The sequence below is a fragment of the Symphalangus syndactylus genome, chromosome 10, assembly GCF_028878055.3.
Source record: "Symphalangus syndactylus isolate Jambi chromosome 10, NHGRI_mSymSyn1-v2.1_pri, whole genome shotgun sequence".
NCBI lineage: Eukaryota > Metazoa > Chordata > Mammalia > Primates > Hylobatidae > Symphalangus > Symphalangus syndactylus.
Genome location: NC_072432.2, coordinates 132,041,397 through 132,057,734, shown reverse-complemented (window position 1 = coordinate 132,057,734; position 16,338 = coordinate 132,041,397). Strand labels below are relative to the sequence as shown.

At 47.3% G+C, this 16,338-nt stretch overlaps 1 protein-coding gene across 22 annotated transcripts in view; it reads right to left on the bottom strand.

Annotated features, from left to right (window-relative positions):
• PLEKHA2 (pleckstrin homology domain containing A2) overlaps nt 1–16,338 on the bottom strand; it is a 73,169-nt gene that overhangs the window by 13,212 nt on the left and 43,619 nt on the right. For 19 of the 22 annotated variants that reach the window (XM_063610945.1, XM_063610940.1, XM_063610936.1 and 16 more), the window contains 6 exons: nt 14,163–14,260; nt 9,392–9,532; nt 8,074–8,220; nt 7,682–7,750; nt 7,015–7,085; nt 2,965–3,028 (listed from right to left, as the gene is read on the bottom strand). In XM_063610945.1, the coding sequence (XP_063467015.1) occupies nt 2,965–3,028; nt 7,015–7,085; nt 7,682–7,750; nt 8,074–8,220; nt 9,392–9,532; nt 14,163–14,260 (590 nt within the window). The remainder of the gene's footprint in view (nt 1–2,964; nt 3,029–7,014; nt 7,086–7,681; nt 7,751–8,073; nt 8,221–9,391; nt 9,533–14,162; nt 14,261–16,338) is intronic. The other 3 variants (XM_063610951.1, XM_055296024.2, XM_063610952.1) reach the window with 1 other exon arrangement.

Genomic DNA, 16,338 nt, shown 5'->3' with positions numbered 1-16,338 from the left:
GACAGGTGCATCCCATGGTGCCCAGCTTTATAGTTGCTATTTTTAATGAATTGATAAATACTTTAAATGATTTTTAATCTATACTCTTCTCTTTCCACTGTTTTTGAATTAGGTGCTGTAAACGGATTTGTCCTCCCTCTCGTTTATTTATTCAGTGTGACGCTAGTGTTCTCTTATCCCAGAAATGTGGGAAGCAGAAGGCAATGGAAGATGGGGTGATTAGAATCTTCTGGTAAATGTGCATACGCTCATGTAGATTATCTTTGGAACATTTTTTGGTTGGGTTTCATGTTTCCCAAATTGCTGTCTTCAGTCCAAAGCTCTCTCCTGAACTCAACCAGCACAATCACTCACTTAACAAATATTTATTTAGTGTCAGCAACATGCCAGGCAGTGTGTATCCAATGGTCTTCATAGCACATCTCCTTGGATGTCCAGCAGACACTGTAAACTCTGAACCACCCATGCTAACCTTGTGTTTCCTCTCAACAGCTCCTCCTCCCATGCTCCTGTCACAATGACAGGTGCCATGAGCCACCCTGAGGCTCGAGCCAAACATCCGGGCATACCTGTCCTCTCTCCCTTCATCCGACCGACTCTCAAGTCCTGGAAAATATACCTTTTTAATATCTCTCAAATTTTCCACTTTTCTCCATCTACCCTCATTCAGGCTTCCTTTATCCCTCACTAAATTATTAACAACAGCCTTCAAACTGTTCTCTCTCATCCTATCTTAGCCTTTTCTCCTCTGTCCCCCACACTGCACAGGGCCGGGCAATCCTTGACAGCGTGTCATTAAAAGGGCTGGGGTTGAAGATCATCATCTCCATTTCACAGATAAGGAAAACAGGCTCCGGAAGTTAAATAACTTGCCCAAGTGGTATTTTTTAATGGCAAGGCGGATCATATCACGCCCTTTGTTTAACCTCTAAGGGCATTAATTCTAAGGATAAAATACAAGCTCTTCAATAAGGCATATGAGGGTCCTCCGTGCCTAACTGTCCAGCCTCCTTTTGGCCCTATGCTCCTTTTATTACCAGGCTTTAAAAAAAAATACCTGCTATTTCCTTTGCCTGGGCCACTTTTCCCCCCAACAGACTGAGCTTAGCTGTATCTTTCTTCAGGAACTCCCCCTGACTCCCTAGGACTGGGTGAGGCGCCCTGCTTATGGTTCACGTTTCAGTCTAATGGCAGTAGCACTTATCACACCATTTTTTTTTATTTTGTATTCCCCTACCTGCTTCAGGGAGGACCTGTAATACATTTCGATTACTGTCACATTCTGCATTTCCTGCTGTGATCACTTGACCTCCAAAATTTTTTTCTCAATTTGCATACATTAGGTCAACTCTTTGTGCTGTCGAGTTCTTCATCACACGCCCACCATCGCAGTGTCATACAGAATCGTTCCACTGTCTGCAAAGTCCCCTGTGCCCCATCTCCCCCAACACTCCTCCCCTGCACCATGCCACAGTTTAACTGCCTATGGACTTGACGAGCTCTCTCTCTCTTGGGTTCAGGATCCGTTCTGTTTAACCTGGTGTCCCCAGCCTGAGACAAAACGCCCAGCACTCTGAGGATACTCTACAAATATCTGTTGAATGCAAGAACTACAAACTTGTAGTGCACCTACAGGTTAAACCTTGTCTCTGAGTGGCAGTGGTGCTGGTGAATCAGTAGCTCTGATGCCCACGGCAGCCCTTTCCACAGCTCCAGTTCGCCCCCAAGCCCCCACTCCGCTGTCTCTTCCTGGATGGTATGTGCTTGTCCAAATGGATATAGCCCCGAGATGACTAAGTTATTCAAACACCTGCCGGGCTCGGCGGAAGGAGTCATGACAGGAACTGCTGCCCAAGAAATGGGAAAGAGGACCAGCCCCTTGGGGAAGGGGCTTAACAGGGAGCGACACTCGCAGCCCAGAAGAAAGGGCAGCGGGAGCTTGAAAAGCTTTAGTTGGGAAACCCCACCTTTAAACCAACCTGCTTACTTGTCAGTTTTTATTTCTGTTCTTTTTTTTTTCTTTTTTGAGACAAAGTCTCGCTCTGTCACCCAGGCTGGAGTGCAGTGGTGTGATCTCAGCTCACTGCAACCTCTGCCTCCCGGGTTCAAGCAATTCTCCTGCCTCAGCCTCCCAAGCAGCTGGGATTACAGACGCCACCACGTCCAGCTAATTTTTTTGTATTTTTATAAAGACGGGGTTTCACCATGTTGACCAGGCTGGTCTCAAACTCCCGACCTCAAGTGATCCGCCCACTTCGACCTCCTAAAGTGCTGGGATTCCAGGCGTGAGCCGCCACCGCGCCCGGCCAAATGTCAGTTTTAATACTGAAAGTCCAGCATCACCACGAGGCTGCGAATCAAGGCACTCTCTGTGCACTGCTAGGCAAGCTGGGTTAGGACTTGGCCCTGAAAGTCTAGTCCCTGCTTGGAAATCTGCCTTTCTAGTTCCTATGACTTTAGAAGGAGTTGGGAGAACTCCAGAGCTGTGGGTGGAGGGGAGAAGCTCCTGATAAGTGAACCATCAGAGCCTGTACAATGGCTTCCTCTGTGCAGCTGGGCTCTGCACCTGGTGCCTGCACAGGGCCCTCTGTGCTTTTGTCCTTCCGCACACAGTGATGTCCACACACAGACGAGACTTATAAATACCCTCCAAAGGAGAAGTGAAATCATTGACCAGTTCTCCTTTTCTCTGCTTAGCTGGAGCCCAGCAGCTGAGAGCAACTGGTACACACTCACATTCCTCAGTAGAGCGGCTCAACCTGCTTTCATTATTTTATGGTTGGGAAGCTTTTGGCAAACATCCTGTTTAGGATGAAATGGGACTCAGACTGACTCTCAGAGGCTAAATTTACTGCCTAGAAACTTCAAGCAAATGAAAAGAGAAAGCAAAGGAAAGGACACAGCCTGTGAGGGCACCATTCACAGAAACAGAATGCCGGAGTCTTCTGGAAGGGAGCATTTTACCTGTACGTAGAAGGTCCTGGAGCTTGTTATTATTTCAAACAGGTTGTCCCTCATTAAGAGATCACTAGACAGAGAAAGAGAAAGAATGTTATGGCGTGCTGACATACACAGAGAGGACTCGCTATGTCCTAAGACCCCAGTGCCCTCTACCATAAAAAAAGAAGATGGGTGGGGGGTGGTTCCCAGCCATTCTTCCTTCAGCTCCTGCCTTGAAAAACACTCCAGGGGTTTCCTCTAGCTTCATTTCCTAGAGGGTCTCAGGAGGCTTTGCCATCCAGATGGACCCTCCCCAAGCCCCTCTCCCACCAGCAGTTCTAACAAGCTCCTTTCCCTCCAAAAGCTCCTGCTTAATATCCAACCCCACCACCACCATCTCCTACAATTTCCTTCCTTCCTTCCTGCCTCCCTCCTTCCCTCTAAGGTGTATGAGGTGCTTTGTGGGAAGCACCATTTCGGGTGCTTTTTTACAGATTATTTCATCTAATCTTCACAACAGCCCCGGAGGGCACTTAAGACTTCCCCCATTTTACAGATAAGGAAACCCAGACTCAGAGTCACAGCTTAAATGACTCCTCCAAGTTGCTGGAGATTTGGAACCTAGGTCTGACTCCAGAGTCTCTGCTTTATTTATTTATTTTTTTGAGACAGGGTCTCGCTCTGTTGCCCAGGCTGGAGTACAGTGGTGCAATCATGGCTCACTGGGACTACAGGCACATGCCACCATTCCTGGCTAATTTTTGTATTTGTCATAGAGACAGGGTGTTTCCATGTTGCTCAGGCTGGTCTTGAACTTCTGAGCTCAAGCAATCTGCCTGCCTCAGCTTCCCAAAGTCCTGGGATTACAGGCATGAGCCACTGAACCCAGTGAGCCTATGCTTTTAATTACTCCACTGTCATTGGCCTCTCCTAAGGGAGCCAACTTTCCACTCCCTAAACCGTCTCCTCCACCCACGCAGCAGCCTCATCAACTTCACTCAGTTCCTGCTCCTTGCCTCACTGTGCAGGGCCCAGGAGACAAAGAGCTAAAGAGGAGGAAAGCAAGGGGAGAGGAGATGACTTCAGGGCACTCCTTTAGGGGACACTGCTGGGTGTGGGTTTTGGAAAAGAAATCCTGACTTCTGCAAAGAAGAGGGCAGGGAGTAGATGATGCTCAGTGACAAACCTCAAAGCAGCCCAAGTTATTTCCCAGTGTTAAATGCCTGCCGCGTATGTCCCCAGCCACTGCGGGGAATACCTAAGGAGTAAAAGATCTAATTCCTACCCAGTGAAAGAACGTAAGGGCCAGGCGCAGTGGCTTACGCCTGTAATCCCAGCACTTTGGGAGGCCAAGGCGGGCAAATCACTTGAGTTCTAGGCCAGCCTGGACAACATGGTGAACCTTGTCTCTATAAAAAAAATGCAAAACTGAGTCAGGTGTGGTGGCACACATCTATAGTCCCAGCTACTCGGGAGGCTGAGACAGGAGGATCACCTGAGCCTGGGAGGCAGAGGCTGCAGTGAACTGAGATTGCACCACTGCACTCCAGCCTGGGGGACTGAGCAAGACTCTATCTCAACAGCAAAAAAAAGAACATAAGGAAGCAAAACTGTACCACCAGATGTTAGATTGTATGTTATATGCCAAGAGTTGGAAAGGACTGATCACAGGAGGTGGGGTTGGCTTCATGAATGAGAAAGCCTGCAAGAAAATGGCAGGACCTCGGCCAGTGCCACAGATACCTGGGCAAAGGAGTGCATGAGACCAGAGATCCATGAGCAAGAACAACAGGATAGGGGCCAGATAGACCTTGGGTGAATTCTGACTACATGTAGGGAAGAAATGTTTGAGAATGTGGTAAAAACTTGGGGAGCCTTTGTGACCCCAAGTATAAAACAGAGATAAATAAGAGGACCCCTTTGATCGGGCTGGTCACTACAAAGACCAGTTAGTTATAAGGTACAGAAGGCATCCGGCATAATGTATGTCACAGAATAGTCACTTGAAGTACATTTCACCAACTATGATTACTTTCTGAGTTTCTGAATAAAAAATGCCTCTTTCTGGCTAAAATGTCTTAACCTTTCAAATTCTATTCATGCATAGCCAGTAAAATCACATAAACAACTACTGAGGAGGTGAAAGAAAAGCAGGTGGGAAATCCCCACTCCTTTCACATCTACTTCTCAGGGTGGGAAGGGTGGGACGGGGGGTGAGGGATAAAAGACTAGGCATTTGGGCACCATGGACACTGCTGCAGATGGGTGCACCACAATCTCAGAAATCACCATTGAAGAACTTTTCCATGCAACCAAACACCACCTGTTGCCCCAAAATGATAGAAATGTTTTAAAATGTAAAAATATATTTATTTATTTATTTATTTGAGACAGAGTTTCACTCTTGTTGCCCAGGCTGGAGTGCAGTGGCGCGATCTTGGCTCACTGCAACCTCCGCCTCCCGGGTTCAAGCGATTCTCCTGCCTCAGCCTCCTGAGTAGCAGGGATTACAGGCACCCACCACCACACCCGGCTGATTTTTTTGTATTTTTAGTAGAGAAGGGGTTCACTATGTTGGCCAGGATGATCTGGAACTCCTGGCCTCAGGTGATCCGCCCACCTCGGCCTCCCAAAATGCTGGGATTGGATTACAGGTGTGAGCCGCCACGCCCGGCCTAAAAAGATATATATTTTTTCAAAACGGCGCCAGGCTACATGGTGCTTTTCAACTCAATTCAATTCACTTGAACAAATATTCACTGATTATCAAGATGTCCTAAATCCCTGGACTGGGTTCCAAGGGAGGCCAAGCAGTCTAACAGGCATGGAAGCTGCGGAGCCCTAAGGACCTTCCTTCCCTGCTAGTCCCTGACTTCTTTAACTCAGTTTAGTGTGACTCTGGCAGAGTTAGAGAGTTAGGGAAAGTTCAAGGCATTTTTAGGATTTAACCGTAAGTTCCTTATGGTTCTCTAAGCTTCCCCCCATGTGCCCACGGGGTCTCACATCTGCAAGGGCCCTCCAGGGTCAGGTACAATCAAGGATCTCATCATGCCCAATCTTCCCTCTGCCTACTTCTGGAGCCACACTTCAGGAATTTCCATCTACAGCTACTGTCCTGAATTATAAATAGTCACTGGGAACCTCCCCAGTCCTCTGTACTCTGCAACTGCCATTTGCAGGACTCGGGAGAGCGCTTCTGTCTCTGCCTCCTTGGGTCACACAGCATGTTGTTTTCATGCAGGACTGTTCGTGCCTTCATGGGAGAAGAGTCGGCCTGCTGTGAACAGCTTTCCTGATGATATCTGAGGGTTCTGCTTGCACAAGCCATGAGACAGAAGGACACAAACACCCAGTCTCTAAAGACTACAGATTGGTGGCCAGAAAAAGGGTTTTTGGATGCCCCAATACCCTTAGGGTCTCTAAAGTTTAGTTCTATAGGCATCTGTATTTGGTGTTGGACCTAGGAGATCCCCTGCCAGGTCCCAAACTCATCCTATGCAAAGTGGCACTTGGAAGGTAACTATTTCCTGGTGGACACAGGAATCCCTTTAAAATACCTGTTCTTCCTTCCCAGTGGGAGTAACAGAGATGCTATGAATCACCTTGTGTTAATGGGACATCGGGGTCAAAAGGAGGAGAAAAGGAATAAGAAGGTCAGGGAAGAGGCACTAGTACAGTGATCTGACCAGAAGCACTGAGGTGAGTGACATAGAGGCATGGTCTCTCCTCTGAGCCTGTGTTCTGCTAGGGATTGAGCATCTAATCCTAATACCTGAGAAGCTTCGGAGCCCCACTCTTTGTTTCCATATCCTTTCTTTTTGCCCACCAGAAACTATTATGTAGGCCTATCTGCTTAGGAGCCAGAGTAAGGTATGGGAAGAGGGCAAGTGTGCCCAGGGGGGTCTCCTCCCTGTGTTAGCTTGGATGCAGTGAGTCAGCCACAAGGTGTTAGGCTCCCATGCCTGGCTCTTGGAAGAAGATGACTCTTGCATGGAGTCTCTGAAGGGTAGTAAAGGGAGATTTAAGAAGACAAATGGAGGTTTGGATCAGAAGAGAAAAAGCAGACACAATTACCCAGACTTGACCAGACATTCATGGGTCTTGAGAACATCCTTAAGAAATATGGTGCGCAGTGGTTCTCGGTCCTGGTGGAAAGAACAGAAAGACAGGTAAGTGAGGCTGTCTGTGTCATATCACAACCCAGACCAGCCGACTAACACCCCTTTCTCAGAGATGGTTGGCTAAAATCAGGTTGACAAATAACTGGGTCTCAAAATAATCAGCAAGAGAAAAAAAAATCTGGCTGGGCAGAGTGACTCATGCGTGTAATACCAGGACTTTGGAAGGCCAAGGCTGGAGGACTGCTTGAGGCCAGGAGTTCAAGACCAGCCTGGGCAACATAGTGAAATCCTGTCTCTACAAAAAATCCACCACTGTGCTCCAGCCTGGGTGACAGGTGACAGAGAAAGACCCTGTCTCCAAAAACAAGAAAAAAGACAAAAAAATCTAAGAAGAAGATACTGTGTAGCTGTGACTCTGACCACACAGCAGCTCACTGCAGAGAGGACACTTTACTGTCACTGTAAAGACGTGTGCACAGAATGGATGGAGATAAGACAGAGGCAGCTTTGAAGTCCTTGTGTGCTCACATCTCCACTCATGCACGCTCTCCTGTGGGTGTGCATCTGTGCACCTCTTAGTTTCCATGACCTCTCAGAAGGGCAGCAAAGCTACTACAAACCTGCTCACACTTGAAGTAGCAGATGGTAAAGTCATCAAGTGCAAAGAAGCGACGTTTCCAGCTCTTCCGCTGTAATAAAAAAATAAAAGGCAGAACATTAGCTAGAGGTGATCAGCATTGTGGAGGGTGTACTCACGCTAAGCTCCCAGGGACCCAGCCCCATGGAAGTCCGGCTCCCACATTCAGCAGGGGCAAGGGCTTCTTCATATCAGGGGCAACACCTCTGACAGGTGGGGGCCAACGGTCAGTCCCAAAATCTCACCCTCGAAGGTGGAGGCTCCATGGAGGACTGAGGCACCTCCTGTCAGTCCCCTCTCACCTCTGCTATGTCGACAGCCACTGGCTCTGAGGAGTCACCAGAACCCCAATTCAGCCCCTGTGCTGACACTCACCACATTCCCTTGCTTCACGCAGTAACCACTCTTAATGAGGGGAGGCCCGGTGGAAGCACGGCAGCCTGACGTGGGGATGTAACTCTGAGACCTTCGAAGGATGGTGTGGGACCCGGGCTCACTCCCTTCCTGCCCATCCCCACCGTTCTGCAAGGAAACAGTGTCAGGATCAGCGCCTCCCTCCCTCTATGCAGCCACAGCCCCACCTACCTCCCTCTGCCTGAATCTCTGGCCTCTTTGCCCTAAGTCAAAAAGAAATAAATGGTGGGCACAGTGGCTCACGCCTGTAATCCCAACACTTTGGGAGGCCAAGGCAGGAGGATCGCTTGAGCCCAGGAATTCTAGACCAGACTGGGCAACACGGTGAGACCCAGTCTTTACAAAAAAATTAAAAATTGTTTAAAAATTTTTGTTTAATTTTGATTTTAAAATTTAAAAATTAAAAAAAAGAATTACCCAGGCGTGTAGTCCCAGCTACTCAGGAAGCAGAGGTGGGAGGATGGCTTGGGCCCAGGAGTCTGACGCTGAAGTGAGCCACGATTGCACCACTGCACTTCAGTCTGGGCAACAGAGTGAGACCCTGTCTCTAAAAAAATTAAATAACAACATGGCAAAACACCATCTCCAACAAAAAATACAAAAAAATTAGCCAGGTGTGGTGGCACATGCCTGTGGTCCCAGATGAGGTGGGAGGATCACTTGAGGCTGGGAAGGCCGACGTAGGAGGAGTGCATGAGCCTAGGAGGCGGAGGCTGCAGTGAGCCATTATTATGTGTATCTGCACTTCAGCCTGGGTGACAGAGGGACACCCCAGCTCAAAAAAAAAAAAAAAAAAAACTTAAATAAATATAAATAATTAAAACAGGAAAATAAACCTTTCCTTTGCTTTGTCACGCACTCTACGGGGTACTTTCACAGAACCAGCATCAGGGAGGTTGGGCTGACCCAGCAGAAAGGGAAGGATAGAGAATGTGAACCAAGACGGACACCAGGCTGGTTTCCAGCCTTGTTTGCCTTCCTCTGTCCCACTTCCTATGGGTTTAACAAACCCTCATCTTCTGTGTCTCCTGTGTCCAGCACAGAACTGCACAGGCCACACGGCTTCAAGATGCAGTGGCCTCCACTTCCGCACTGCCGTCACTAACACCCATGAATGGGGATGTAACGTGCCCTGTGCTATCCTGATGGCTCCACTGGCACCAGCTGCCCCCAACCCCCACCCTCCTTTTCCCTAGTACAGTGCTCCGAGCACATCGTGGGCACGCCATGGACACATCTATACCCCCACTCCCCCTGCAGCCCCAGTCAGGCCCCTCACCTGGCTGATGGGTGTGTGGACCACCACCCCTCCAATGATCTCCGTCTTGTAGGCCACCTGTGGCTTCTTCTCCAGGGCTGGAGGAGCTGCTAAGCTCTTAAGAACTTCAGTGGTCATGGGTAGGCCCCCACCTTTGGGTACCTGGGGAGAGCGGCAGCAACAGTCAATGGGGAACAGAACGTTTAGGAAACATGGGGAGCCCAAAACAGAATGGGGGTGCCATGAGAAAAGCTAATGTGCCAAATTACAGTCAGACTTGCGTGTCCTCCCCAGGCCTTCCACAGTCCAAATCTGAATATGAGCATCTCAGGCAGCAACACCCTCCCCCTACACAGATACGAACTGACTCCAGGTATTTCTTGAGCACCTACTTATGAGCCAGCCCTTCCCTGGCTAGAAACCAAAGATAAAGTGTCAAGCGAAACACACATGGGTTCCCACCTTCACGGCACTTACATGCTAGTAGGGGGAATGACAAAAAAATATGTAAAACAAACAGAGTAATTACAAATGGTGGTGAGTGACACAAAGAAGATCAAGGGAGCTGAGGGAGCGCACAGCAGGGGACCTGCTGGAAACGGAGTGGGCAGGGAGGTCTCCAGAGGAGAAGGCAGGGAGACACTCTAACGGCAACCTGGAGGGTAAGCAGGAGACGGGGGCCAGGTCGGGGGCCTCACACCTGTAACCCCAGCACTTTGGGAGGCCAAGGCAGGAGGGTCACTTGAGCCCAGGAGTTCAAGACCAGCCTGGGGAACATAGTGAGATCCTGTCTCTACTAAAAATGAAAAAAAAAAAATTAGCCAGGTGTGGTAGCACACAGCTGCACAACAGGCCAAGGTAGGAGAATCTCTTGAGCCCAGGAGTTGGAGGCTGAAGTGAGCTATAATCACACCACTGTATTCCAGGCTAGGCGACAGAGACCCTGTCTTGAAAAAATAAAAAATAAAAAACTAAATAAAAGGAACCAGGAACATGAAGCTGGGAGAAGGCATTCTGGGCAGATGGAACAGGTAAAAATGCATGCCTTTGTAGAGACAGAACAAGGGGTCCATGAAGTCTGGAGCCAGAAGACGTGTGGCTGAACCACCTGAGCAACCTTTGGCAACCATCAAACCTCTCTAGGCCTAAACCGTCTCGTGCATAAAATGAAAAGAGGAATAATCTTTATCATAACCATTGTTGTGGTTATCAAATGATAGAGTATATTAAATGCTTTAGAAACACAACTAAAAAGAAAAACATAGTACAAAATATTTTAATTATGGCTTCCCAGGTGGTACTAATAATTATACACAGAGCCCTTTTGGAAGAATGAGCTATCTTTGCTCTTCCTTGACAGAGATATGGTACCACAGCTGATCAAATCATCATAAAATTTTTATTGTTAGTTGGAAATCACAGGCCAGAGGTTGCAAATTGGTGGCCCACCCACTGACTTTGCCCAAACAATGTTTTGTTAGTCACATGCAGTGTTTTTTAAAATCTGCGTCTAAGTTTTGGGATATTTCACAGAAAAATCCAGATTTTCAGCTATGCAGCAGTTCCCTTTTAGATAGAAAATACATTCTGTGTTTGCGCAGTCCCTACCATTCTCCCCAGCAGAACGGGAGAGGCCAAGGGTCAAATGTCACTTATCCTCATTCCTGTTGCCATGTTTCTTCCTCCTTGCCCACTTCACTCATTTATACTAGAGTCTGCAAATGCTGAGGAAATCTTTCATTTTGTTAGAAAGAAAAACAAAAAGAGGTCCAGAACAGTTGAGTCATTTACCCAAAGCCAGGATTAACAGCTGAATGTCGGCCAGGTGCAGTGGCTCGTGCCTATAATCCCAGCACTTCGGGAGGCCGAGGCGGGTAGATCACCTGAGGTCAGGAGTTCGAGACTAGCCTGACCAACATAGTGAAATTCCATCTCTACTAAAAATACAAAAATTAGCTGGGCGTAGTGGTGGGCGCCTGTAACCCCAGCTACTCAGGAGGCTGAGGCAGGAGAATCGTTTCAACCCAGGAGGCAGAGGTTGCAGTGAGCCAAGATCACGCCATTGCACTCTAGCCTGGGCTACAGAGTGAGACTCCATTTCAAAACAAAAACACAGCTGAATGTCTACTAAACTCTGACTTCCCACCAGTGCCCCAGCATCACAATGCCCCACCTTCAGGAGAATGCAACACCCTACGTCTATCTGCTGGGATGTCACCGGGACTTCGAGAGAAAAACTAAGGTCCTCTCCCACTTCTACAGCTTTCAGAGTCAGAAAGACCTAAAGACCCAGACCCTTTCAAGAGCTCAGAGCTATATGAGAGCCCTGTCATTTGGTGTCTGTTCAAAACAATCAGAGAACCCTGATTATGCTGGGCCCTCACAAAGATGATGAGACCTTCTCTTCCTGGACTGCACACTCAGTTTACATAGGCAAGGATGTCCTCTGCCCCCTCCCTACCTCTCCAAATCAGGCCAGAAATTCCGCCTTCTATTTTCCTTCTGGCTGAGAGATACCAGCAGTTACAGTTTCTTTGGGCCTCCATTCAGTGCCAGGCAAGGCACTGATAAGCTCTTTGCTGCATTATCACTAATCTTATCAACCAGGCATGATTTTCTCCACTTTATAGATGAGGTCAACTCAAGCTCATTAAAATTAAGTGATTTGGCTCTAGGACTGCCTGACTCCTTGTTGCTACATGTCACGACCTACCTAAGCTACTCTTTCTCACTTTCTGTGAGTTCTGCTATTATGTAACCACATTTTTAGGGATGTTGATTTTTAGTTGATATTTAGTGATTAAAATCACTATGGAACTGCAGAAATTTCCCCTAAATGACCCAGATGAATTCCTGAAACCCAGCAAAGAAGGAGGGAAGTAACTTTTTTTTTTCTTTTTGAGATGGAGTCTTGCTCTGTCACCTAGGCTGGAGTGCAGTGGCATGATCTCGGCTCACTGCAACCTCTGCCTCCTGGGTTCAAGTGATTCTCCTGCCTCAGCCTCCCAAGTAGCTGGGATTACAGGTGCATGCCACCATGCCCGGCTAGTTTTTATATTTTTAGTAGAGGCGGGGTTTCACCATGTTAGCCAGGCTGGTCTCGAACTCCTGACCTCGTGATCTGCACGCCTCAGCCTCCCAAAGTGCTGGGATTACAGGCGTGAGCCACCGTGCCTGGCCAGAAAGTAACTTTTTAGAGTTCCCAGTGGCCAGAAAAGGAGGCACAGAAGCTTGGCTGCTGTGTTTCCTCTCAAAATCCCGAAGAACACTGTTTGTCAGTGCTTATGCTCCGGTGTCATGTACTGCTTCAGATCAACATGCAGAGCCTTTCCAAAGCTGCTTACACTACCTGAGACTTGTTTAAGAGATGGAGTTTCATTCTGTTGCCTAGGCTGAAGTACAGTGGTGTGATCATAACTCCCTGCAGCCTCAAACTTCTGGCTTTAAGTGATCCTCCTGCCTCAGCCTCCTGAGTAGCTGGGAAGACAGGTGTAAGCCACCAGGCCTCGCTAATTTTTTTATTTTTTATTTTTTTGGGGGTGGAGTTTCACTCTTGTCGCCCAGGCTGGAATGCAATGGCACGATCTCGGCTCACTGCAACCTCTGCCTCCCAGGTTCAAGTGATTCTCCTGCCTCAGCCTCCTGAGTAGCTGGGACTACAGGCGTGTGCCACCACGCCCGGCTAATTTTGCATTTTTAGTAGAGATGGGGTTTCACCATGTTGGCCAGGCTGGTCTCGAATTCCTGACCTCAGGTGATCCACCCACCTCAGCCTCCCAAAGTGCTGGAATTATAAGTGTGAGCCACTGCACCCAGCCATCCATCCTCTCTCATTTCATCACTCTGTCTTTTCACGGGTTTACCAAGGTTTATCAGAATAAGAAGCTAATCAGCAAAACTGCTTATAGGAGACTCAATTACACTCAGGTTGGGTCTAGCAACACGAATGCTATATACATGTAAAAATTTCTTCTATACAGTTATTCACAGGAACCCTGAGAAATCTGGGAGGATAATTTGCCACCACACGTAATAATCACTATTGGAAGCCCCTCAAACGTAAGCATTTCTGACTGTATGATACAGAAACAAACTTTTCAGCATACAAGCCATGATCTATATAAGCCAGGAGTCTGCCTGTCTTATTGATTAAAAGTCTAGTTTTTTCCAAAACATATAGTTTTCCCTCTCCATCCTTCCTACCCTTCTTCCTTTCTTTTTCTATATTTCTAAGGAAAAAGAAAGGAATTCTTCATTAGCCAACTCAAGGAAAAAGAGCACACTCATAGGACAGTCCATGAACTAGCTCTGTGAGATGCTTTTAAATAGAAGGCTTTCCCAGGACAGGGAGGCGGATGGCTTGGACTGACCCTGCAGGCAGCTTCTGAGAGTAAGAAGAGTATCCCCCAAGCTGGGAAAAAGTTCTGACTTCCCTCCCCATATGCTTTTCCCCTTACTTGACTTTTCACAGTCAGCAATCCATTTTCCAGTCCTACCACATTCTGAATCAGCATCCCAGAATCACCCGAAACATGACGGATCGGGAGCCCTCCCAGGAAGCACAAAGGGGATGCTCCATGAACTTCCCCTTGAACTTGATTCAAACTCAGACTCTCAGTTCAACTTGTGTTTGGTCAGCCAAGGAACAAGAAGAGGTGGGAGAGAACTGTGTACAGACTGCGCTCCTGGGAAAGTCCCTGCTGCCATCTCAGTTTTCCCCAACCCCAACAAGGCCATAGCCTGGGAAGAGGCACTTTTACTACCCCCAGAAAACAGAAGAACCCAAACTTACGGTGATCTTGCTGGCTTGGTTCAGGGCTTCAACCCAGTCCTTCATATCTTTCTGGTCATTGGCTTGAAGGAAATATCTCTGAGACAGGGCATTGATAACTACCAAAGTCACGGAAAAGAAGGGAAGACATTCCCAGGTTAGAATACAAGCAACACAACAAGTCTCCACAAAGCTAAGGTGTTTGAGGGAGTGAGATGAGTGAACTCCACAAAGCAGAACAAGAAATCTCCCATGATGCTAAGTCATTTGCCTGGATATTTAGGAAGCCCCAGGCCACACCTGCTCACTCCCTTTCCCACCTTTAAAAACATCCCATTGGCCACAGGAACAACACCTGACCATGTCAACAGCAGCCTCAGTGTGCTGTTCTGCAGTGATGAGGCTGCTGGTATGCCGTCAACAAGACACAACTGTGAACCGCATTCTGGCGGCGCTAATACATTTACTGTTATCATGGTATATACAGAATTTTGGACCCATGCTTTGTCTCCTCTGGCACAACTGGTCTGGACTGGGAGAGTTGTCTTTGGTTGGGAAATAGAAAAAGCTTTCCTGAGATCAAATCTGTGACCTTGGCCTCTCTCTCAACCTGTTCTTTCCTCTGAGCATTCCATTAGGTCAACAATTTACTTCCAGGTTCACTATTATTACATACATATATTTTCAGATCTGATAACTACAAAACGTGAGAGTCATTTCTGAGCTTAGCTATGAAATTTGCAAGAAGTAGAATGAGCGTACCAAAGAAGTCTGAACGAATCTGAAGTGGGGAGACAGAATCGCTCAAGGGAATACTTTATTCTCTTAGCATAAGCTTGAACTGTAGGAGGTGAGTCTCATGGGGTAGATGCAGAATTCATCCGTTCATTCATTCATTTGACAAATATTTACTGAGCACCTACTATGCGCTAGGAAACATCTTTAAGTGCTGAGGATACCACGGTGACAAGGCAGAGGAATACCCCTGCCTTTGTGAAACTTACATTCAGAACCACCCCAGATAGGCAACAGAAACTATTTGTTAGCATTTGCTCATAGCACTTAGCACAGTTGTGAGAACATAGTAGGAGCCAAGTAACTATTTGATGATGGATTCACTGAATTCACTGACTGCTTCCTGACTTGAGGCACCCATGCACGGTGACTCTGCTTCCTACACCATCCCCCGACATGTCACTCTTTGGGCAACTAAGACCCTCAACAGAATTCTCCTTCCTTTGTCTTATCTCCTTCCTGGCACTGCCATCTGCCTCTCCTCTGAGTCCTCCATCTTTTCTGAGCACACCATTTCTCAGCTCTAAAATAAGGGTTCACAGAAACTTCTAGTGGACATTTTGCACCTGCCTTGTGGCATCAAGAAAACTGAAATGCACATGGACAATTATTAAAAGAAAAAAATGTTTGAGATGATGGACATTGATACAGTTTGGATCTCTGTCCCCACCCAAATCTGTGTCCCACCCAAATCTCATGTTCAATTGTAATCCTCGATGCTGGAGGTGGGGCCTGGTGGGAGGTGATTGGATCATGATGGGTCATGGGGGTGGTTTCTCATGGTTTAACACCATCTCCTGTGCTGTCGTGTCATAATAATGAGGTCTTGTGAAATTTGGTTATTTAAATGTGCGTAGCACCTCCTCACTCTCTTTCTTGCTTCTCCTCTGGCCCTATAGAGCCTGCAGAACACTGAGCCAATTAAACCTGTTGTCGTTTTTTTTTTTTTTTTTTTTTTTTTTTGAGGTGGAGTAGAGTGCAATGGCGTGAAATCAGCTCACTGCAACCTCCGGCTCCAGGGTTCAAGAGATTCTCCTGCCTTAGCCTCCCGAGTAGCTGGAATTACAGGCACCCGCCACCATGCCCAGCTAATTTTTTTGTATTTTTAGTACAGACAGGGTTTCACTATGTTGGCCAGGCTGGTCTCAAACTCCTGATCTCACGTGATCTGCCTGCCTCGGCCTCCCAACATGCTGGGATTATAGGTGTGAGCCACCAGGCCCAGCCAAACCTCTTCTCTTTTTAAATTACCCAGTCTCAGGTATTTCTTTATAGCAGTTCAAGAACAGACTAATACAGATATGCTAATTACTCTATACATTATGTACCCCATGAATATATACAATTATTATTTGTCAATTTAAAAATAAAACTAAAACCAAAAAACAGAAAGAAAACAGAA